Here is a 25957-nt window from a genome sequence, read left to right on the forward strand (position 1 = left end):
CGCACACACTCTCAAGGGCGCGGTCTGTGTCTATCCTACATGGCCTCTAACACAGGCCAAGAGGCCAGGAAAGCACACCTAAAGAACATGGTTAATGGAACCAAACCAGACCTCACTGCCAAGTGAGTTTAATACATGTTATTTCTGAGAGCTAATGCCTCAGCCTCAGAAATTCTTTCCTTCTCCAAAATGAGAACATTTGACAGTTTTCTAGAGACTTCACTTTGTAGTGATTTGGTTTGCTGATAAAAAAGTTAAGCAAAGGTTATTTTGGTTTCAGCTCTTATTTAATTGAACAATATTGCTTATCATCTATGACATGTTCATTTATTGACTTTCCAGTTGAAGAGTCTAACCTTTTCCATAATACGGGATATTTCTTTCCCCTCTTACATATGTAATGATTTCTCTTGTAGAGTATACCATGGTTTATCAGATTAAACATATATAAAAGTGTTAATGGCTAAATAATTACATTATAGCTTCCTTAATCTCTTTTCTCTCTGCACCCATTGGGCTTTTCCTTTCTCAAATAGCAGACCTGTTTTAAATGAGTTTGCTTGGATGCTCAGAGCAGGTGGGGGTGGGGGTGACCAAAGATGCACTTTTCCTTTCAGTAGAGGAGGTGGGATTCAATTCAGTTCATCAAATATTTATTGAGCTCCTATTGGGCACCTGGCTCTGGGATAGGCACAACAAAGGATGCCAAGATGAGGAATGATAAAGGATCAGAGGGCATCAGAGGAGAAGAAATGGGAAGAAGAGGTGAGGAAAAGAGTTTCTGACTTTCTGAATAAGAGAGAATTAAAAGGAGAGAGAGAAGAGACCTGAAGTTGCAGTCTCTGGCCTGGTCTCACTTACTAGCTCAGCATAGAATTAGAAACCTGAAGCAACAGTTTGAGCTCCCATTTTGCTCAACAGCCATTAGAGCAGTTAGGAAGGCCACGATTTGAGTCAAGCACTTACCTGCTCAAGTCTTTAGAAATGGAAAGCAAAAGTCTCTCTTTTTTTCTTTTCTTTTTTAGTGGATTAAAATTGTTTTTCATTGGACTATAGTTGATTTATAGTTTCAGGTGTACAACATAGAGACTCAAATTTTTTATACATTACAAAATATCAAATTTCCTGTGCTGTCCAATACATCCTTGTAGCTTATTTATTTTATACATCATATAAAGATCTCTTTTAAAAAAAGGTGTATATTCACATGTGTGCACACGTGTGTATACACACACAGTATATACGATTATTTTTGAATGATAATGGCTAACATTTATTGAGTGTGTGCTTACTTTGTTGTTAGCATTTTGCATGTATTAACTTTGTTAATCTTTCTCAGTGAGATAGGTGCAATTATTATGGACATTTTTTTCAGATGAGAAAACTGAGGCACTCAGCAATTATGTAATTGGCTCAAATTCACACAGCTTATAAATGGCAGATCTGTTTTTTGAACCTTGGTCTGGTGGACAGTGGGCTTCACTGGTGGCTCAGCCTGTAAAGAATCCTCCTGCAATGCAGGAGACTTGGGTTCCATCCCTGGGTCAGGAACATCCCCTGGAGAAGGGAATGGGCTACCCAGTCCAGTATTCTTGCCTGGAGAATTCCATGGACACAGGAGCCTGGTGGGCTATAGTCCATGGGGTCGCAGAGTCGGACATGACTAAGCGAGCAAGCGTTAGATGACAATGTTGGCTGTTAAGTGAGTTACTGGTCCATGTTTAATTTTAACTGTTGTACTCACTAGGATAATACACTGCCTTACACATAATAGGCATATTTTGCTTTGAATAAATAAATAACTGAAATGCTGACTACAAAGTGCTTTCATTTAAGCCCAATTACTATTAAGCATACACATCAAGTGTCATAAAATGTGTCATAAAATGAGATTCGCTTTGTTGTAAATTTTATTCTGTTAAAGTAACTGTTTTTTACAGCACACACGTGTGCATCCTTCAACATTGTGATTTGAGGAAACCACCCGACTCTGCATCTCCCAATCTTCCATTCCAGTAAGGATCTGATGCCTGCGATTTTACCACTAGAAAACTATTCTTTCAGTTGAAAGAGTTAAACGGGAAGCAGCCTGGACAGGCTTAGGGCTGTTTACACCACAGGGAGCTTTCTAAGTGATTGTGGAGGTTTATCCAGGTCCACCAATGGGAGGGTGAGGAGAGCAGGCAGTGGGCGGGGTCGCGCAGAGGGGTGGGGTGGGGGAACGTGGGCGCGGAGGCGCCGGGCCGTAGGGCCAGTAGTGTTTGGGCGGGAAGTCTCCAGAGGAAGTGCCCCGGGCAAAGTGGAGGGACTGGATCCCGGGACAGGCTGCCCGGGGCGGGGCTGCTAGATCCTAGCAGAAACCCCGCGTCCTGCCGCGCCTGCTCTCGGGGCCACGCGGCACTCTGAGCACCAGGAAGTGACTCTCCCCAGCGGCTGCGATGCGGGCCCTTAGCTTAGTCTTTTCGTTGTACAGCCTCCGGGTTGTATTAGTTACAGAAGGTAAGAGGGGTGCGTCAAGTGTCCGAAAACCCGACTTGAATATTCCCCGCAGTGCAGAAAACTGCTTAGTGCGCCAAACTGCCCGCCGGGCGGGGAGTGGGGAGGTAGGCGGGGTGGGAGGGGACGACCCCACGCTGGCTGCACTTGGGCCCTGCCTGCCCGGCGCCCGTCTGTCTGTGCTCTGACCTCCGGGTTCCCGGCTCCCCTGGCCCTGCAGCCCGCCGAAGTTCAGTAGTTGCCTTTCCTAGTGTCTCTTCTTGTCAGGCTTCTTACAGACTCGGTGGGCAGAACTTGCCCAAAGAGGAAAGGGATGGAGGGGCTGGTGAATGGGGGTCTGGTGGGGGAAGGAAGGACCCGCCTGTCCATCTGGTTGAGCCAGGAAGCATGTCTGGGACCAGGTCAACTGAAAGAAAGGTGAATGGAGAATGTAATCAGGATCTTTTTCCGCGGATGAACATTTGCTCCAAGGAGATCCATGGCTCTGTGAGGATCAGACCTACCACATAATCTCTGCTTTGAACCTCTCTGAGCATTTTAGGCTGGTTCGCTTTTCAGCCCTGGAGGCTTAGTTTACCTCCATGTCTGGCGGCTTTGGACCCTGGGTACCCTTTCTGATCAATTCCTGAGGCAGAAATAGATTGTCACAGTCTTTTTTTTTTTGAACCCAAGCATTTACTTAAGGAAACACTATAAAAACAAAATAGTCTTTTCTGTGAACAAATGACCCCTCTGTCATCAAGAAACAGATATAACTCACTTTGGTATTACTGTACTGCCTCAAAAGGTGTACTTCACTATAGAAATTACTGAGTATGATGAGAGGTTCTTTACCAGGAGAGATGTCTGGTTGGCACCTTGAAATAGTAGAATCCTACTGTAGACTATATCTGATCATTTGGAGAAGGAAACCTAGAAAGACAAGGGGTACAGGGCAAATGGGGCACAGTCATTGTGGCAGTCAGGAGGGAAAGGGGCCACACTTTCCCCAAAAGTCTAGATGTTATGGGGTAGAGATAGCTGTCTTCAAATACCTTGGCTTCCCTGCCAACCCCACTAAGGCATGCAGCTTCCTTCTTCCTTGCCACCTGGAGGGACAGTGCCCCTTTCCTGGATGAGCACCACTCCCTCTCTCTGTCGTGGGGCCTCCTCAGTGCCCGCCTCCAAACCATTCTTTATTCTTTGTCTCCTGCACCTTCACTCACTTCCTGTCTCTGGCTTTTGCTTTTCCCTTATATCAAGGACACACATGTGTCTCACCTTGGCAAAAGGTCTCTCACAGGTCACACATTTAATAATATTAACAGATGGTCCGGAGTGAGCCTTAAGTTCATCACAGTCCAGCAAGCACTGAGGTTAGGAAAGTTTGTGTGTGTGTGTGGGTGTTTTAATTAATTACCAGGTTTTAATTAATTATCAGGCTGTATCAGGTCTTAGTTGTGGCATGTGGGATCTTTCATTGCAGTGCACTGATTCTCTAGTTGTGGCACACGGGCTCAAATAGTTGTGGTGTGCAGGCTCCAGAGCGCACGGGTTTTAGTAGTTGGAGCACGCAGCCTCTGTTGTTGTTCTGTGCTGGCTTAGTTGTTCAGAGGCATGTGGGATCTTAGTTCCCCGACCAGGGATTGAACCCATGTCCCCTACAGTGGAAGGCTGATTCTTAAGCCCTGAACCACCAGGGAAGTCCCTGTGTGCTGTTTTTTAAGTTTCCACATAATTGTTTTTGAGCTTTCCAGGTGGCTCAGTCAGTAAAGAATCTGCCTGCAATGCAGTAGACCCACATTTGATCCCTGAATCGGGAAGCTCCCTGGAGAAGGGAATGGCTACCCAGTCCAGTATTCTTGCTTGGGAAATCCCTTGGACAGAGGAGCCTGGCGGGCTACAGTTCATGGGGTCGCAAAGAGCTGGACCCGACTTAGCGACTAAACAACAATAATAGTTTTTACCCTCACAGCACTCACATGCATTGTTACATCTTGCCAGGTTTGCAGGTTGGACACATTGAGGCACAAAAAAGTCAAGTGACACACTTTGAATCAGAGCCTGGGGCAGGGCGGTGACACATATTGGACAACTTCTGTGTTAGGCCCAGTCCTGAGTGCTTTCCATATATGAATTCCATAATTCCATATATGAATTCCATAATTCCAAGAATTCCATAATTCTTACCACAACCCTGAAAGGTAGGTGTTACCAGTTCTCTTTTTATAGATGGGGATGCTGAGATTGATAGCACTTAAGTAACCTGCCCAAAGTCATAGAGCTAGTGGAAGCAGAGCTGGGGTTTGAACATGACCCCATAGCCCATGTTCTTAATCACATGCTCTTTTCTAGGAATTGGTTGGAGTATGTTCATTTCCAAGGCAAACCATTCAATATCACAGTAATCCAAGTCTATGCCCTGACCAGTAATGCTGAAGGAGCTGAAGTTGAATGGTTCTATGAAGACATACAAGACCTTCTAGAACTAACACCCAAAAAAGATGTCCTTTTCATTATAGGGACTGGAATGCAAAAGTAGAAAGTCAAGAAATACCTGGAGTAACAGGCAAATTTGGGCTTGGAGTACAGAATGAAGCAAGGCAAACACCCTCTTCGAACAACACAAGAGAAGACTCTACACATGGCCATCACCAGATGGTTGACACCAAAATCAGTTCAGTTCAGTCGCTCAGTTGTGTCCGACTCTCCGCGACCCCATAAATCAGCACGCCAGGCCTCCCTGTCCATCACCAACTCCCGGAGCTCACTCAAACTCATGTCCATCCAGCCATCTCATTCTCGGTCGTCCCCTTCTCCTCCCGCCCCCAACCTTTCCCAGCATCAGAGTCTTTTCCAGTGAGTCAACTCGTCGCATGAGGTGGCCAAAGTATTGCAGTTTCAGCTTCAGCATCAGTCCCTCCAATGAACACCTAGAATCGATCTCCCTTAGAATGGACTGGTTGGATCTCCTTGCGGTACAAGGGACTCTCAAGAGTCTTCTCCAACACCACAGTTCAAAAGCATCAATTCTTCGGCGATCAGCTTTCTTCACAGTCCAACTCTCACATCCATACATGACCACGGGAAAAACCATAGCTTTGAGTAGACGGACCTTGGTTGGCAAAGTAATGTCTCTGCTTTTTAATATGCTATCTAGGTTGGTCATAACTTTCCTTCCAAGGAGTAAGCGTCTTTTAATTTCATGGCTGCAATCAGCATCTGCAGTGATTTTGGAGCCCAAAAAAATAAAGTCTGACACTGTTTCCACTGTTTTTCCATCTATTTCCCATGAAGTGATGGGACCAGATGCCATGATCTTTGTTTTCTGAATGTTGAGCTTCAAGCCAACCTTTTCACTCTCCTCTTTCACTTTCATCAAGAGGCTTTTGAGTTGATTATATTCTTTGCAGCCAAAGATGGAGAAGCTCTATACAGTCAGCAAAAACAAGACCGGGAGCTGACTGTGGCTCAGATCATGAACTCCTTATTGCCAAATTTAGACTTAAATTTCTTTCTTAAATTAAAGAAAGTAGGGAAAACCACTAGACCATTCAGGTATGACCTAAATCAAATCCCTTGTGATTATACACTGGAAGTGAGAAATAGATTCAAGTGATTAGATCTGATAGACAGAGTGCCTGAAGAACTATGGACAGAGGTTCATGACATTGTACAGGAGGCAGGAATCAAGACCATTCACAAGAAAAAGAAATGCAAAAAGGCAAAATGGCTGTCTGAGGAGGCCTTACAAACAGCTGTGAAAAGAAAAGAAGTGAAAGGCAGTGGAGAAAAGGAAAGAGATACCCATTTGAATGCAGAGTTCCAAAGAATAGCAAGGAGAGATAAGAAAGCCTTCCTCAGTGATCAATGCAAAGAAATAGAGGAAAACAACAGAATGGGAAAGGCTAGGGATCTCTTCAAGAAAACTAGAGATACCAAGAGAATAAATATTCTATGCAAAGCTGAGCACAATAAAGGACAGAAATGGTATGTACCTAACAGAAGCAGAAGAGATTAAGAAGAGGTGGCAAGAATAAACAAAAGAACTGCACAGAAAAGGTCTTAATGACCCATATAATCACGATGGTGTGATCACTCATCTAGAGCCAGACATCCAGGAATGAGAAGTCAAGTGGGCCTTAGGAAGCATCACAACAAACAAGGCTAGTGGAGGTGATGGAATTCCAGTTGAGCTATTTTAAATCCTGAGAGATGATGCTGTGAAAGTGCTGCACTTAATATGCCAGCAAATTGGGAAAACTCAGCAGTGGCCACAGGACTGGAAAAGGTCAGTTTTCATTCCAGTCCCAAAGAAAGCCAATGCCAAAGAATGCTCAAACTACTGCACAGTTGCACTCATCTCACACGCTAGTAAAGTAATGCTCAAAATTCTCCAAGCCAGGCTTCAACAGAACGTGAACCGTGAACCTCCAGATGTTCAAGCTGGTTTTAGAAAAGGCAGAGCAACCAGAGATCAAATTGCCAACATCCACTGGATCATCGAAAAAGCAAAAGAGTTCCAGGAAAACATCTACTTCTGCTTTATTGATTACATGAAAGCCTTTGACTGTGTAGATCACAACAAACTGTGGAAAATTCTTCAAGTGATGGGAATATCAGAGCACCTTACCTGCCTCTTGAGAAATCTGTATGGAGGTCAGGAAGCAACAGTTAGAACAGGACATTTAACAACTGACTGGTTCCAAGTAGGGAAAGGAGTATATCAAGGCTATATATTGTCACCGTGCTTATTTAACTTCTATGCAGAATACATCATGAGAAACGCTGGGCTGGATGAAGCACAAGCTGGAATCAAGATTGCTGGGAGAAATGTCAACAACCTCAGATATGCAAATGACACCACCCTTATGGCAGAAAGTGAAGAGGAACTCAAAAGCCTCTTGATGAAAGTGAAAGAGGAGAGTGAAAAAGTTGGCTTAAAGCTCAACATTCAGAAAACTAAGATCATGACATCTGGTCCCATCACTTCATGGCAAATAGATGGGGAAAGAATGGAAACAGTGATAGACTTTATTTTTTGTGGCTCCAAAATTACGCCAGATGGTGGCTGCAGCCATGAAATTAAAAGATGCTTGCTCCTTGGAAAGTTACGAGCAAACTAGATAGCATATTAAAATGCAGAGACATTACTTTGCCAACAAAGTTCCATCCCAAAGCTTTGGCTTTGGTTTTCCCAGTAGTCATGTATGGATGTGAGAGTTGGATTATAAAGAAAGCTGAGTGCCGAAGAATTGATGCTTTTGAACTGTGGTATTAGAGAAGACTCTTGAGAGTCCCTTGGACTGCGAGGAGATCCAACCAGTCCATCCTAAAGGAAATCAGTCCTGAATGTTCATTGGAAGGACTGATGTTGAAGCTGAAACTCCAATACTTTGGCCACCTGATGCAAAGAACTGACTCATTCGAAAAGACCCTGATGTTGGGAAGGATTGAGGGCAGGAGGAGAAGGGGAAGACAGAGGATGAGATGGTTGCATGGCATCACCGACTCAATGGGCATGAGTTTGAGTAAACTCCAGGAGTTGGTGATGGACAGGGAGGCCTGTCGTGCTGCAGTTCATGGGGTCGCAAATAGTCGGACACGACTGAGGGACTTAAGTGAACTGATGTTAACACCTGAACTCTGGGCCAACTTACATTTATCCTGTTAGAAATTTAAACCCGCCACCCCCCCGCAAGAATGCTTCCATGTTATGACAATTACCTTCTTTAGTACTTTATAAACATATGGCAATCCACTCCAGTACTCTTGCCTAGAAAATCCCATGGATGGAGGAGCCTGGTGGGCTGCAGTCCGTGGGGTCGCTAAGGGTCGGACACGACTGAGCAACTTCACTTTCACTTTTCACTTTCACACATTGGAGAAGGAAATGGCAACCCACTCCAGTGTTCTTGCCTGGAGAATCCCAGGGACGGGGGAGCCTGGTGGGCTTCCGTCTGTGGGGTCACACAGAATTGGACACGACTGAAGTGACTTAGCAGCAGCAGCAAACATACAAAATGTTATATGGCTAAATATTACAGCACCCATGTCAGCATCTTTAAATTGCCTAGTGGTCATGCATACTCATTTTGTGGTAATAGAGAGAGCCATGGAAGAATCTTTATTAATAAACCTGTTACATAATTAAACTTTAAATAAATTTCATTCTGAATTAAAGTATGACTTAACATGAAATCCAAGGTAGAGGGCAAGGGCAAAAAAGTTATTTCATGACACATCAGTGAGGTGTCTGAGTTCATTCACGTGTCCTGGGTGTTCAAAAAAGTTACACATCAATGATCACGCACCATTAGGTAAATAGGCAACACCACAGAGTCTTGTGTTGGGAAAAAGGGATTACTTCCTCTTTCCAAAGTGAGGTCTAACTCTTCCAGTTTTTGACTCATAGTTACTCCCACTATTGTTTTCCTCTCTGCTCCCTTCCTTTAATATTGCCACCCACACTCAGTCCCATATTGTGTTTAAACATCATGACATTTGTAATTAACATGTACTGAGTTTTTCCCAGGCATTGGACACTGTGTTCTGAGCTTTACAAACATCATCTCTATTTAATGTTCTGCTAAGTGCTTTTTATTAATTATCCTTTGTTAACTCTTGCAGCTACTCTGTAAGGTAGGTGCTATTGTTATTTGCATTTTGCAGATGAAAAAGAGGAAGATCAGAAAGAATGATTAACCTGCCCAAAGGCCACCTAGCTAGTAGGTGGTGGAGCCAGGGAACTGCCCAGGTCTTCCTGACTCTAGGGTCTGCACTCCTAAGGTCTCAAACTTTCTTTTGTCCCTACTGCCTACCATTTCCCATTGCCTTATTTCCTGTTTTTCTTTGGACTCAGACTTACTGAATGGGTCAGTGCTCTTGCCAAAAGTCATCTCTGTTGGCCAGCAAGCTCTGTAGTCCCCTGATTCAACTGGGTCACCAGCATCTCATCTTGCTTTCCAAATATTGCCTTTCTCCCAGGTTTTGTCATTTTGCTCTTCTCTTTACTAAAAGCTCTTTTTTAATCTTGTAGACACTTGACCAAGTCTCTCACCCTGACTTTTCTCCTGAATTGTACTGCTTCTTTACTTGTTAGATGTTTCCACTTGGATGTTTCCCTACCATTTCAAACACGTGCCTCAAACGTGACTTTGCTTTTTATTAACCTCCGTGTTTCATCTTAATTTTTCTATGTAAAGCCTCCATCAGCTCACAGTCACCTTCACAATAAAATCCACATTTAACTCAGGTATTAAAGTTCTTCCAGATAACCCTTTGGTGGAACTTTTCAACCTGATTTCCCCTGTCCCCTAAAATGAACTACCATTTTAGCCAGACTGATCGAGCCACTGTCCTCCAAATATCTATTTCACCTCCCTGCCATCTTTTAAGACCCAGTGCATGGTGTGCTTACAGTGAGAAACCTTTCCTGAGCACTCGTCAGGAACCAGGCATAGGGTGTTATTTCATCTTTTCCAGTGTCCATGCTTGATCTCCTAAATTACTCAATAGATTATGACCTTTGTAACCCCTCTGGTATCTAGTGTGGCACAGTGACTGGCACATAGTCAGTACTTACTAAATATTAGTTGATTGGTGGGTTGTTTAGTAGGAGGGTAGAATGGAGAGGGACTGGCCACAAAAGTGTATCCAGAGAGTTGAACCCTTTTCTGGAGGACAGATACTATCTTTTCCTCATCTTTGTATATTGGGCGCCATAGCCAGTGCCTGCAGCGCAGTAATTTAGTTCAGCCAAGTAGTGACTCTGTGCCAGGCACTGTGCTAGGTGCTGGGTAAGGTTTCTAAATGAATGAAGGACTTTTGAAGTTGTGCCTCTGTTTCCCAACTTCTGTTTCTCCACCTTTCCTACTGGTGATTTTCAGTGTTTCTGTGGTTGTCAGGTATTAAAAGTCCCAGTGCAGAGCCCAAGATGCTTCCTCTCCAGAATGGGTCTCTTCTCCAAACCGGGGCTGCTCCCCTGGTATGCCAGAAAACCTCCAAGTTGGTCACAGCTCTTTCTGGACTCAGCATGTAAGGAAAACTTCACCTCGGTGATAGCCAAGAAGTGTCAAAGAGGACAGGAAAGTCAGAAGAAACCAAGACATCTTGGACCACTAGATGATTCCTGCCAGGAAAGGTAAGGCCCTTCCCCTTAACAAGTCTGAATCTCTGGGCCTGTTGAAATTCTGTAGGCTTGATGTGCGATGTGGCATTGCAAGGATTCAGAGGGCACCTCAGGTAGGATACCCAGGACAAACCGAAAACATCTAAGGAATGCTGGCAGAAATGCTTTGGGGTTGCAGAAAATATTCTTGCCTTTACGTGTGTTTTTGGCAGAAAGGGGATATTAAACTGCGATCCTATGTCTAAAAAGGTCCAGGATAGGTCTGCTGAAAACAAGGGACTTGGAGATGAGATGGATTAGAAATGAATAGTCCCACTGCAGTCATGCAAATACAAATACACCTCATTTTATGCAACAACTGTATTTTCTAAATCAAATTATATTTTAAAAGCGTTAGGGAGGTGAGCTGTTTAAAGGAACCCAACAGTGAAGCCTTTGTAATATGATTAATTATCTCCTGATAAATCTGGATTTTTCTTCTATTAGGTTTGCCCATCTGTTCAGCTTTGTTAAGCAGATAGCACCAAAATGGGCTCTTCTCCCAGACTCTTATCTCCCCGGGGGCCTGAAAGTTAGGTCTTCTGAATGACAAGTAAAATGCCGGAGCAAATGGCGGCAGGAAGTACTTCTGTGGAGTAAGAGGCTCAATACATATTTATATAATGAATTAGGTACCTGGTTTATTTTATTCAAGGCTGGCTGATGTTGTGACGCCACTCTGGAGGCTGAGCTATGAAGAACAGCTCAAGGTAGGGACCCAGCTCAAGTTACTACTCCATCCCATCAGGTACTAGACTTGTAGGAAGCTTGGCTGGACAGCTCTACCCAGATGCCCCAACAGGTCCTTAAAAAAGCAATATGCTAATGAATCTGAAATTTTCACTTTAGGCCAGTTATGTCTTCCAAACACTAGGGCCGTATATCCAAATGCTTGTTTCCTTTCTTCCTTGAATTTTTTTGGTGTGGTACTTATAGCTCTGTGTATGTGTGTAGCAACTGTTCTTGCTTCATATATAGCTGCACTTTCCAACACGGTAGCCACTAGCTACATGTGGCTATTTAAATTTAAATACAGTCAATTCTGCTCTAATGCTTGTTTTGAAAATGAAAATTTGTTCCAACAGATTGAGGTCTTAGGGAACAACTTGAACATAATGCAGATTTCATGTTTGCTTAGGAATGACTTCATCCATAAGAAACACAAGATCAAAGGGTATCCATACCCAGCTGAACTGAGCTGGGTGTGAATTCATAAAAGGAACATGTGTACACATATCATCCATCTCCCGGCTTCCTCAGTTCACTGAGTGTGTTATGAGCCACACCCATTCACATCTGCTGTTAGAACTTTTTGTTCCACCCATATAACCCTCTTTTCACCATCTCATGGTAACTCACAAGTGGACAGCCACTTCCACAGGCAAGCTTCAGGTCTTTGTGGTAATGTGCCATCCCATTTATACATTGCTTAACCATTTAACATGCAGAAAACTGTGTTGTTTTTATTAGTTTCCTACATTTTCTGTGAGTGTAACTGATAAAGGTTCGGAATGTGAGTGCACAGCCCCATTTTCCCATGAGCCCTGTGATTTATTTGGAGTATTGTGCATAGTATGGAGTAAGAATGCTTGTCATACATGATAACAGAGCCAACTGCTATTAAAATAAGATGAAAAATTCAGTTCCTCAGTTGCATGAGTCACTTTTCAAGGGCTCAGTAGCCACCTGTAGCTAGTGTAGGCTGCCGTATTATAGAGAACATAACACCAATAGAGAATTTCCATTATCACAGCAGGTCTACTGGAAAGCACTAACATATAGCTGGAATGTTCAGTCTGAAAGGTCAGATAGAATGATGAGTTTACACAAGAGCTCACTTAACTTTTTCCATGTTGGATCTGTGGCTGTCCCATCCTTCTGAGTTCCTTATCTGCTGAGACCATGACCCAAGGATTCATGGGACCACTCTGTCTCATCCTGTGTGTTTTCTGTTCTTTGAGTTGATAACTGCTGAAGTTGTTTGTTTCATTGCTTATGTTCTTTTTAATTATTTATTTATTTTTATTGGAGGCTAATTACTTTACAATATTATATTGGTTGGTTTTGCCATACATTGACATGAATCCGCCCCGGGTGTACATGTGTTCCCTAACTTGAACCCCCCTCCCACCTCCCTCTTCCCCATCTCCTCCCTGCATGTCATCCCCGTGCACCAGCCCCAGGCATCCTGTATCATGTGTCGAACCTGGACTGGTGATTCATTTCACGTATGATAATATACATCTTTCAATGCCATTCTCCCAAATCATCCCACCCTCGCCCTCTCCCACAGAGTTCAAAAGACTGTTCCATTGCTTATGTTCTTTCGCAGGTGAAATTTGAAACTCAGAAGAAAATTTTACAGAGACTAGAATTTTACCTCCAAGGGCTTAATGGAGTCAATATGACAACAACTGGACCCAGATTCAAGGGGCTCTGTTGTTTTCTCCATCCTATTATACCTTCTATAAGTCCATACTTCCCTATCCTTTATCTACTAAGTCTCCTTAATAGCTAATAATATCAGCCAATACTTAACTGGGCACTTGCTGGGGACCAGACTCTGTGCTAAGTGAGTAACATGCATCATTGTCTTGTTTTACTGTTTCCAGTCACACTGAGGGGTAGACACTATCATTTTATAGTTGAATACTTGAGGCTCAGTGATTTTATTATTTTTGTCTATTTTAAATTTTAAATTTTTGGCTGCACTGGGTTTTTGTTGCTGCACACAGGCTTTCTCTGGTTGCAATAAGCAGGGGACTATTCTTTAGTTGTGTTGTGTGGGTTTCTCATTGTGGTGGCTTCTCTTGTTGGCAGAGCACAGGCACTAGGGCATGCAGGCTTCAGTAGTTGTGGCGCATGGGCTTAGTTGCTCTGTGCCATGTGGAATCTTCCTGGACCAGGGATCAAACCCATGTTCCTTGCATTGGCAGGCAGATTCTTAACCACTGTACCACCAGGGAAATCCAAGAGATTTAAATGATTTGCTGAAGGACACATCTAGAAAGTGCCAGATCTAAGGTTTATACTTAGGTCAATCTGATGCAAAGCCACTTTTAAAATCAGTACATACTGCTACCTCCTAGAAAGATCTCAGACTTTGGAAAACTTCTAATGAGGCTGCAGAGAGGCAGAATTTAATTTGTGGCAGAGGTTGACAAACTATGTCCCAAAAGCCACATCTGCTCTGCTGCTTGACTTTGTAAATAAAGTTTTATTGGAACACAGCTGAGCTCAATTGTTTATGGATTATCTGTGGCTACTTTTGCACTGCCATAGCAGAGTTAAATAGTTGTGATAGGGACCATACAGCTTGTAAAGCCTAAAATTATTTACTGTCTGGCCCTTTATTGGGTTTCCCAGATGGCTAAGTGGTAAAGAATCTTCCTTCCAATGCAGGAGACGCCAGAGACATGGGTTTGATCCCTGGGTTGGGAAGATCCCCTGGAGAAGGGAATGGCAAACCACTCCAGTATTCTTGCCTGAAAAATACCATGGGCAGAGGAGCCTGGCGGGCTACGGCCAGGGGGTCACAAAGAGTTAGACAAAACTAAGCACACATGCACACTTCCTTTATTGAAAAAGTTTTTTAGCTCCTGCTTTATGGAAATCTTGGAACTCTTTTTCTTCTATAAAGTGTTTATGGATTGCTTTTATCTTCTCAGCCATGGACTTTCATGTAGTCATACCTCCCAATCAAGCATCTTTTATTTTTTCTCATCCAGAGAACACTCTTTCATTCTTTGTATTTTGTCCTGCTTGGTTTTAATTGACCTGTTGTCCCTATCATGTCCTTCTGCCTTCTCCAGCCTGTCATTGATGGCTACTGAAATAAGTCCACCTTCTCTGTGAACCGAGGTCCAGGTGGCAATCCAAAGACTGTGGGGTACTACCTGGGAACTTGAAGAGGTCAGCTGAAGCATGTGCCTAGTAGAAATAACAAACCAAACACTGAGAAGAAAGGGGAGGTTGCAGAGAACAGTGTCTGTGGGAGTGGAGAGGAGTGGGAAATATGGTGGATTTAAAAGAGAAGGTTGAATTTGAAGCCTTTGATGCCCCATGGACTGTAGTCCCACCAGGCTCCTCTATCCATGGAATTCTCCAGGCAAGAATACTGGAGTGGATTACCATTCCCTTCTCCAGGGGATCTTCCCAACCCAGGGATTGAACCTGGGTCTCCTGCATTGCAGGCAGATTCTTTACATCTGAGCCACCAGAGAAGCCCAAAGGAGAAGGTTGAATTGGAAGCCTTTGATTCAGAGCACGATCACAAGGTAAACTGGAGATGTGGTATGTGTATATACACAATGGAATATTACTCAGGCATAAAAATAATGAAATAATGCCATTTGAAGCAACATGGATGGACCTAGAGATTATCGTATTAAGTACATAGTTCAGTTCAGTTCAGTCCCTCAGTCCAGTCCGACTCTTTGCGATCCCATGAACTGCAGCACGACAGGCCTCTGTGTCCATCATCAACTCCCGGAGTTTACTCAAACTCATGCCCATTGAGTCAGTGATACCATCCAACCATCTCATCCTCTGTCTTCCCCTTCTCCTCCTGCCCTCAATCCTTCCCATCATCAGGGTCTTTTCGAATGAGTTAGTTCTTTGCATCAGGTGGCCAAAGTATTGGAGTTTTAGCTTCAGCATCAGTCCCTCCAATGAACACCCAGGACTGATTTCCTTTAGGATGGACTGGTTGGATCTCCTTGCAGTCCAAGGGACTCTCAAGAGTCTTCTCCAACACCACAGTTCAAAAGCATCAATTCTTCGACGCTCAGTTTTTTTTTATAGTCCCAACTCTCACATCCATACATGACTACTGGAAAAACCATAGCTTTGACTAGATGGACCTTTGTTGGCAAAGTAATGTCTTTGCTTTTTAATATGCTGTCTAGGTTGGTCATAACTTTCCTTCCAAGGTGTAAGCGTCTTTTAATTTCATGGCTGCAATCACCATCTGCAGTGATTCTGGAGCCCAAGAAAATAAAGTCAGCCATTGTTTCCACTGTTTGCAATGAAGTGATGGGACCAGATGCTATGATCTTAGTTTTCTGAATGTTGAGCTTTAAGCCAGCGTTTTCACTCTCCTCTTTCATTTCCATCAAGAGGCTCTTTGGTTCTTCTTCATTTTCTGCAATAAGGGTGGTGTCATCTGCATATCTGAGGTCATTGATATTTCTCCCAGCAATCTTGATTCCAGCCTGTGCTTCCTCCAGCCCAGCGTTTCTCATAATGTACTCTGCCTATAAGTTAAATAAGCAGGGTGACGATGTACAACCTTGATGTACTCCTTTTCCTATTTGGAACCATTCTGTTCTTCCATGTCCAGTTCTGACTGTTGCTTCCTGACCTGCATACCGGTTTCTCAAGAGGCAGGTCAGGTGGTCTGGTATTCCCGTCTCTTTCAGAATTTTCCACAGTTTATTGTGATTCACACAGTCAAAGGCTTTGGCATAGTCGATAAAGCAGAAATAGATGTTTTTCTGGAACTCTCATGCTTTTTCGATGATCCAGCAGATGTTGGCAACTTGATCTCTGGTTCCTCTGCCTTTTCTAAAACCAGCTTGAACATCTGGAAGTTCATGGTTCACATATTGCTGAAGCCTGTCTTGGAGAATTTTAAGTATCACTTTACTAGCGTGTGAGATGAGTGCTATTGTTTGGTAGTTGGAGCATTCTTTGGCATTGGCTTTCTTTGGGATTGGAATGAAAACTGACTTTTTCCAGTCCTGTGGCCACTACTGAGTTCTCCAAATTTGCTGACATACTGAGTGCAGCACTTTCACAGCATCATCTTTCAGGATTTGAAATAGCTCAACTAGAATTCTATCACCTCCACTAGTTTTGTTCGTAGTGATGCTTCCTAAGTGGCATAAGCTAGACAGATAAAGAAAAATATCATATTATATTGCTTATATGGAGAAGGCAATGGCACCCTACTCCAGTACTCTTGCCTGGAAAATCCCATGGACGGAGGAGCCTGGTGGGCTGCGTCTATGGGGTCGCACAGAGTTGGACACGACTAAAGCAACTTAGCAGCAGCAGCGGCAGCAGCATATTGCTTATATGTGGAATCTAAAAAAAATAATACAAATGAACTTATTTGCAAACTGGAAATAGACCCACAGACAGAAAACAAATTTGCGATTACCAAAGGGGAAAGTGAGGGGAAAGGTTAAATTAGGAGTTTGGGATTAACATAGACACACTGCTGTCTATAAAACAGATAACTAACAAGGACCTACTGTATAGCACTGGTCCTTGTGCTATATTTTAGACTATGCTAAATATTCTGTAATAACCTGTGAAGGAAAAGAATCTGAGAAAGAACATCTATATGTGTGTGTGTATATATCTGAACCACTGTGCTATACATGTGAAAAGAACACAAATTTGTAAATCAACTATACTTCAATTAAAAAATAAAGAAACAAGGTTAATTGGGGATACTTTTTGGTGAGTAATCATTCTATTATAGTGCTAGCAATCAACCCCTGCCCCCAACTTTCTTCCTCCAAATACCATATGCCTGAGACCCGGTAAGCACTTCATCACTGTTAATGCTGGCACTGTTGCTCTCTCATTATCATCCGTGTCATCATCATTGTCTTCATTTTATGTTACTTTCTGTACTGACAATGGTCTCCTGCTTATTAGAGAGATGCCCTTTCTATTTCACATCCCTAAATCCCTGAAAATTAGAGCTTTCTGTGATAAATCTACCTTAAAAGAATTGGTAGGGAAGGTGAGTTCTGTGAGGGAAATCACAATGTCATATTTCTGAGACTTAATTCCAGTATCCATTCCCAGATTCCATTCCTGGACTTTCCATTTGCCCATTTTCAGTAAATCCACTTGAAAAACCATCTTTTTATTTTAGTCACACTGTTTAATGTTCATATGCCTTAAACTACAGTTCATTAGGGCAGGCACTTGGGTTTCTTTTTTTCCCCCTGTGTACTGAATTAAATGAGTATATGACGTCAGTGTTCTTTTATTCACTAACAGAAAAACAAAACCCATTACATTTTATTTCCCTCTTAAAATCTGAACAGAAAGCATACATTGTCATATCATGCATTTGTGGCAGGAGAGAAAATATTGAGAACTAGCTCTGTTAAGAATAGGTGTTTTAATGGCCAGACCTGGAAGCAGGTTTTTCCTCTGAAAAATAGCCCTGAGCATGAATTACGTACTTTCCTTCTTCACATCTGCATATACCTCTTTGGAGGAGAGGATTTAGTTGCCAGACATTTTCTTCTAAATTATCTTTTAAGAAGAAAACCATGTAAATCAAATTCTTTTTCTTTCCATAGAAAGGGACGTAGTCTATGTACAGTCTAACCATCTGAAAAACATCCTCTAGAAACACAATCAAGTGGCACAGGTAATAAGGAACAAAGAAAGGCTGCTTGAAGATGACCCCGGGCATTGCAGTCTAACTACAGCAACCCTGACATTTTAATAATAGAGCCGCATCTAGTGCTGCAGGGGAGGAGGGGTTCTGTTCTGAAAGTGTACCTCTTAACGTCAGAGAGAACATTGCTAGTGTTTCATTTCAGAGAGGATGGAGAGGAGGAGAGAGAACTGCATCCATTATTGCAAATGTCAAATGTCTGAGGAATTTAATAGGGGGAAAATTTAGAACAGAGTGGTACTGATGAGGACAGGATAACAAGTAGCACGTGTCTGAAATACTGGGAAGGCTAGTGTTTTCAGCAGAACAAGGTTGAAAAATATAATGAGAGATGTGGGAGTGGGCATAAGACATCTATATCATGACATTTTTCCATCCTTCTGTTTCATGTGCCCATTATTTACTGAGTACCTACTATGGGTTAGGCACTGTGGTAGGTGCTGGGGATCCAGGGGTGAATCAAACATGGTGCCTGCCCTCCTGGAACTTAAAAAGACAAAAGCCTTACTTATGAGGACTAAACAAGACTCCCAACTGACATACTTGTTCTCTGTTTATAATTACCAGTATCCATCAGCTTTATGAGACTTGGTGGTTCCTTCTGATAGGATACATCTTGACCTCAAAGATTTCCTGGCCAGGACATAACTCTCATCATAGGATCATTCTCCAGAAATCTTCCTACACGACCCTTATCAGCATCTTCTCCCATGTATTCAGTGACTATTCTAAATTCTTACCTCTCCTTGAATTTCTCATCCCATCACGTTTACCCTCGCTTTTGACAGATGGCTGTGCCTGGTTCTTCGCTGGAAAATTAAGACCATCAGATGAGAACTCTCTTAGCTACTTCCCCTACCATCTACCAATTTTGCTGAAACCTTACCCTCCTTTTTCCTCCTATCTCAGTGAAATGCTATCAGTTCTCCCTGTCCAAGACTGTTCTTCTTGAAACACCATCTTGGACTCATCTCCTCTCTCCCCAAGATCCTTGCTCCTTCATTACATTCCCTCTTTCTCCTATTTCTTTACCTCTTTTTCCCCACCTCTGTCAGCTCTTTTCTTTCAGTTCATAAGCGTGTTCAGTATCTTTCATCTTTTAAAAAAATATCTGATGGTCTTGCTTCTGCCCCCAATAATCCTAGAAATCAATCTTTCCAAAGTTATCAGTGACCTCTCTTTTGCCAAATTTAATGGAAAGTTTCTGCCCATAACTTATTCAACTTTTCTCTGCCTTTGGCACCACTTCTTATTCTTATTTTCCTCCTTGGGAACAGTTTTTGTTTGGTTTCTGTGATACCATTCTCTGATGGTTTTCTTCCTGTTTTACTGGCCAAAATCTCTTAGTCTTTCTCATGGGATCTTTTTCTCATTTTCTTTCCTATGATAAGTGTTGGTATCCTCCAGGACTCTGCCCTTGGCCTTCTTTTTGAATATATTCATGGGAGATTGCACACCCCTGTAGCTGATGATTGGAATCAGTCAGTCAGTTCAGTCGCTCTGTTGTGTCCAACTCTTTGCGACCCCATGGACTGCAGCACACCAGGCTTCCCTGTCCATCACCAACTCCTGGATTTTACTTAAACTCATGTCCATTGAGTTGGTGATACCATCCAACCATCTCATACTCTCTCATTCCCTTCTCCTCCTGCCTTCAATCTATCCCAGCATCGGGGTCTTTTCAAATGAGTCACTTCTTCACATCAGGTGGCCAAAGTATTGGAGTTTCAGCTTCAGCATTAGTCCTTCCAATGAACATTCAGGACTGATTTCCTTTAGGATGGACTGGTTGGATCTCCTTGGAGTCCAAGGGACTCTCAAGAGTCTTCTCCAACACCACAATTCAAAAGCATCAATTATTTGGTGCTCAGCTTTCTTTATAGTCCAACTCCCACATCCATATATGACTACTGGAAAAACCAGAACTTTGACTAGACGGATGGATGATTGGAATGATCACCTATAAATTGACAACTCCTGCCACTCCAGTACTCTTGCCTAGAAAATCCCATGGACGGAGGAGCCTGGTAGGCTGCAGTCCATGGGGTCGCTACAAGTCAGACACGACTGAGCGACTTCACTTTCACTTTTCACTTTCACACATTGGAGAAGGAAATGGCAACCCACTCCAGTGTTCTTGCCTGGAGAATCCCACGGACGGGGGAGCCTGATGGGCTGCCGTCTATGGGGTCACACAGAGTCGGACACGACTGAAGTGACTTAGCAGCAGCAGCAGCAGCAGCAGCAAACTTACATTTTCATTCCAGCTCCCTCTTAAGCATTGTCCTGCAAAACTCTTCAAGTCAGCATTGGCCCACATCAAGATTTCTCAACCTCTGCACTATTGACATTTTGAATTGAATAATTATTTATTGTTTGGGGCTGTTAGGTGCACTGTAAGATGTTTAGCAGCATCCCTGGCCTCTGCCCTTAGGGACCATCAATCAGTTGTGACAACCAAAAATGTCTCCAGATATCTTTTGTGCAGTACAATCACCTCTGGTTGAGAACCATTGCCCTAAACTAAATTTATCCTCTTCCCTTCCCAAGTGTACCCTTTTTTTCTCATCTTAGTAAATGGTAGCAACATGTACTAGAAACATACATCATCGTTGACTTCTCTGTTTTTTTTTTATGGCTGGGCCATGCAGCTTCCAGTATCTTAGTTCCTCAGCTAAGGATCGAACCCATGCTCTGTGCAGTGGAAGCACAGAGCCCTAACCACTAGGCCAGTAGGGAATTCCCCTAGATTCCTCTGTCTTAATCCCACCTCTTCCTCCTCAGCCGCATCTAATTATCTCCAAGTCCTTTCAGTTTTCCTTTCCTTTTTTTTTTTTTTTGGTGCTGTGGGGCAGCAGGAGGGGCGTGTTGTCTGGTTTTGTTCTTATTTATTTATTGGGTTCAGTTTTTCTTTCTAAAAATATCTTGACTCCACCCTCTTCTTTCTATTTCTACCACCATTATCACTGTCATGATCACTACCACGCCAGTCCAAGCTTCCATCTTCTCTCAGACTGCTGCAATAGGCTCCAAATTGGTCTCACTATTATTTAGGGTCTGTTTGTTATGCATGTGCGTGTTCTCAGTCATTCCAGTCTTGTTTGACTCTTTGGAACCTATGGACTGTAGCCAGCCAGGCTCCTCTGTCCATGGGATTCTCCAGGAAAGAATACTGGAGTGGGTTGCCATGCCCTCCTCCAGGGGATCTTCCCCATCTGGGGATTGAAGCTGTGTCCCCTGCATTGCAGATTCTTTACCCACTGAGCCACCTGGGAAACCTCTATACTGTTATGAGTTTATAAATATTCACTCCTGAGCTAAGTAGATGTATTAAGATTTTGTTTCCTTTATTGTACTATTTTTTTCTTTCATTTTGTATTATGGAAAATTACAAACATATTAAAGTATAGAATGGTATAACAAACCACATATACCCATTACCAAGCTTCAATAACTATCAACATGTGGCCCAACTTGTTTTTGCTGTACTCTCACCCACTTTACACTAACCCTTTGGATTTGTTTGAGGCAAATTCTAGGCATTATATTATATAATATGCAAATACTGCAGCTTGAATTTTAACAGAAAGGATTTAAATTTTTAAACATAATTTCATACTCTTGTCACACCTGAAAATAAGCATTTATCCTTTAATATCATCAAATACCTAGTAAATGTTCAGATTTGGCACTATTTTATCTCATAAAAGAGGCTTTCCTGGTGGCTCAGATGGTACAGAGTCTGCCTGCAGTGTGGGAGACCCGGGTTTGATCCCTGGGTCGGGAAGATCCCCTGGAGAAGGAAATGGCAACCTACTCCAGTATTCTTGCCTAGAAAATCCCATGGATGGAGGAGCCTGGCAGGCTTTAGTCTATGGGGTCACAAAGAGTTGTACACGACTGAGTGACTTCACTTTCTTTCTTATCTCAAAAAGCTTGATTGTTATAGTTGGTTTGTTCAAACCAAGATTCAAACAAGGTATACACATTGCATTTGATTAACATGTCTCTTTAGCCTCTTGATTTATAAGTACCCTTCCCTATTAATTTCTTTGTCCCTGAAGTTTACTTTTTGAACAAACTGGTTTATTTTCCTGTGGATATTCTCACCTTCTGGATTTTGCTGATTGAATCTTCTTTATATCATTGAGTGTTCTTCCTCTATCCCCTGTATTTACTATGAGCTGGTAGATGTAGAGTGTTTATCAGAATCACATTTGATTTTTGGCAAGAATGTTTTTATACATAATGTCTAATGGGCTGTCTTTTGGTGATGTTAAGATTGAACAGTTGATTTAGGTATCATCAGTCTCATCCACTCATTGAGAAGTTCCCTGTCAGCTTTTCACCTAATGGTTTAGCTGTCTTTGGTGATCATTGCCTAGATCCATTATTTCAGAGAGGGGTTGCAGTGTAGCAATATTCTAAATCTATCATTTATTAGTGAAAATCCTCATAGGAATAACTTTTCCCTACCAATCCTTTGATTACTCTAAGGTACTCTTACAAGAAAGGCAGGATAAATCCTTGTTTCTTTGTCCTTCCTCAAAAGATGATCAGTTAAATGTGTTTGTTTTGGTACCATTATGAATCATACATTTTTTTTAGCATGCTTGATATATTTCAGTCTACTACAGCTACTAGAGTTTTCTTGGTACTCAAAATATTCCATTTTTGGCCAGTTGAAACCTCTTTAGGTTGCTTATGAACCCTAGATGGCCCTGATAGTTCTATCAGTTCAGTTCAGTTCAGTCGCTCAGTCGTGTCCGACTCTCCGCGACCCCATGAATCACAGCACGCCAGGCCTCCCTATCCATCACCAACTCCCGGAGGTCACTCAAACTCATGTCCACAGAGTCGGTGATGCCATCCAGCCATCTCATTCTCGGTCGTCCCCTTCTCCTCCCACCCCCAACCTTTCCCAGCATCAGAGTCTTTTCCAGTGAGTCAACTCGTCGCATGAGGTGGCCAAAGTATTGCAGTTTCAGCTTCAGCATCAGTCCCTCCAATGAACACCCAGTATCAATCTCCCTTAGAATGGACTGGTTGGATCTCCTTGTGGTACAAGGGAGTCTCAAGAGTCTTCTCCAACACCACAGTTCAAAAGCATCAATTCTTCGGCGATCAGCTTTCTTCACAGTCCAACTCTCACATCCATACATGACCATGGGAAAAACCATTGCCTTGACTAGATGGACCTTTGTTGGCAAAGTAATGTCTCTGCTTTTTAATATACTATCAAGGTTGGTCATAACTTTCCTTCCAAGGAGTAAGCGTCTTTTAATTTCATGGCTGCAATCAGCATCTGCAGTGATTTTGGAGCCCAAAAAAATAAAGTCTGACACTGTTTCCACTGTTTTTCCATCTATTTCCCATGAAGTAATAGGACCAGATGCCATGATCTTTGTTTTCTGAATGTTGAGCTTCAAGCCAACCTTTTCACTCTCCTCTTTCACTTTCATCAAGAGGCTTTTGAGTTCCTCTTCACTTTCTGCCGTAAGGGTAGTGTCATCTGCATATCTGAGATTATTGATATTTCTCCCAGCAATCTTGATTCCAGCTTGTGCTTCTTCCAGCCCAGCATGCCTCATGATGTACTCTGCATATAAGTTAAATAAGCAAGGTGACAATATACAGCCTTGACGTACTCCTTTTCCTATTTGGAACCAATCGGTTGTTCCATGTACAGTTCTGACTGTTGCTTCCTGACCTGCATACAGGTTTCTCAAGAGGCAGGTCAGGTGGTCTGGTATTCCCATCTCTTTAAGAATTTTCCACAGTTTATTGTGATCCACACAGTCAAAGGATTTGGCATAGTCAATGAAGCAAAAATGGATGTTTTTCTGGAACTCTCTTGCTTTCTCCATGATCCAGCGGATGTTGGCAATTTGATCTCTGGTGCCTCTGCCTTTTCTAAAACCTGCTTGAACATCTGGGAGTTCACGGTTCACATATTGCTGAAGCCTGGCTTGGAGAATTTTGAGCATGACTTTACTAGCGTGTGAGATGAGTGCAATTGTGTGGTAGTTTGAGCATTCTTTGGCATTGCCTTTCTTTGGGATTGGAATGAAGACTGACCTTTTCCAGTCCCGTGGCCACTGCTGAGTTTTCCAAATTTGCTGGCATATTGAGTGAAGCACTTTCACAGCATCATCTTTCAGGATTTGAAATAGCTCAACTGGAATTCCGTCACCACCACTAGCTTTGTTCGTAGTGATGCTTTCTAAGGCCCACTTTCCAAGATGTCTGGCTCTAGGTCAGTGATCACGTTATCTATAATGATAGGATATTTCTAGCACATCTAGTCCATTTTCTGTTTAGGAGCTGAAATCAGCCGTTTCTTCAAGGAATCCTTGTGTCTTTTAATGGGAAATGGCAGGTGCTAGGTGGGTGCTCATTTATACTAAGTTGGTCATATTTCAAAGCCTCTTAAGTGTGGACAGTGCTAGGAAATATTTTTTAAAAGAGAAAATATATCATGAATTTATAGCAATATACCCAAATCAAATTAAAAATAACAGAGTTTTTACTTAAATCCTTTGATTTTATATTTTTATCTCCTGTCTCTTACAGTAAAAACTTTAGTCCTGACAACATTAGCATAATTACAGTTGACCCTTGAACAAGGTCATGGTTAGGGGTGCCAACCCCAGTGCAGTTGAAAATCCACCTCTTATCTGTGATTCTTCATTTGTGGATTCGACCAGCCATGCATCATATAGTCCTGTAGTACAGGTTTAGTGAAAAAAATCCTCCTATAAGTGGACCTATGAAGTTCAAATCCGTATTGTTCAAGGGTCAGCTGTACCTATTTATTCTATACTAGTCTTTATGTACAATTTCAGAACAATCGTACTAATATTACTAACAAATGGTTACTGAAAAGAGTTCGAGCTCTCTGTCCAGTTCTTTTTGTCAAATTATTGTTGCTGTGAAGGAATTCATCTCTTTATAGTTACATCACCAACTTGACACTTGATACATGGGTTTGTTTTTTTTCCCTCATTCTGCTTGCTTTTAAATTCTAGGGATGGATTTTTTTTTTTTACTTTTTCCTTTTGATTGAATTCTTAAAATAATTTTATAAGATATTTACATGGTTTCAAAGTCAAATCCACAAAATGAAGGTGTATTTAGAGAGTTCTAGCTTTTACCTATGCCCCGTCTACCAGTTCCCTTCCTTCGTCTATGGGTAACATTATTATTCACTTTTATTTATTTGTGAAAAATGGAAACATATTTGTATCTCCCCCTTTCTAGGTAATAAGTAGCTTAATGTGATGGAGAAGGAAATGGCAACCCACTCCAGTGTTCTTGCCTGGAGAATCCCAGGGACGGCAGAGCCTGGTCGGCTGCCATCTATGGGGTCACACAGAGTCGGACACGATTGAAGCAACTTAGCAGCAGCAGTAGCAGCAGCTTAATGTGAACATGGTTCTGTATCTTTTTAAAAAATTAATTAATTTATTTTAATTGGAGGCTAATTACTTTACAGTATTGTGGTGGTTTTTGCCATACATTCACATGAATCAGCCATGGGTGTACATGTGTTCCCCATCCTGAAACCCCCTCGCACCTCCCTCCCCATCCCATTCCTCAGGGTCATCCCAGTGCACCAGCCCTGAGCGCCCTGTCTCATGCAGTGAACCTGGACTGGCGATCTATTTCACATATGGTAATATACATGTTTCAATGCTATTCTCTCAAATCATTCCACCCTGGCCTTCTCCCACAGAGTCCAAAAGTCTGTTCTTTACATCTCTGTCTCTTTTGCTGTCTCATATATAGGGTCATCATTACCATCTTCCTAAATTCCATATATATGCGTTAATATACTGTATTGGTGTTTTTCTTCCTGACTTACTTCACTCTGGCTCCAGTTT

General features: G+C 42.4%; 1 protein-coding gene across 1 annotated transcript in view; it reads left to right on the forward strand.

The window, feature by feature from the left end:
* Positions 1-9346: 9346 nt before the first annotated feature.
* TRMT2B (tRNA methyltransferase 2B) overlaps positions 9347-25957 on the forward strand; it is a 58458-nt gene continuing 41847 nt past the window's right edge. The window contains 7 exon segments of the mRNA XM_088834286.1: positions 9347-9350; positions 10365-10389; positions 10391-10618; positions 11301-11355; positions 12978-13111; positions 14457-14557; positions 17974-18044. Of these exon segments, the coding sequence (XP_088690412.1) occupies positions 9347-9350; positions 10365-10389; positions 10391-10618; positions 11301-11355; positions 12978-13111; positions 14457-14557; positions 17974-18044 (618 nt within the window).

Source organism: Moschus berezovskii, chromosome X (genome assembly GCF_049115385.1).
Source record: "Moschus berezovskii isolate FMDL1 chromosome X, NW_MosBer_1.0, whole genome shotgun sequence".
In the NCBI taxonomy this organism is placed as follows: domain Eukaryota; kingdom Metazoa; phylum Chordata; class Mammalia; order Artiodactyla; family Moschidae; genus Moschus; species Moschus berezovskii.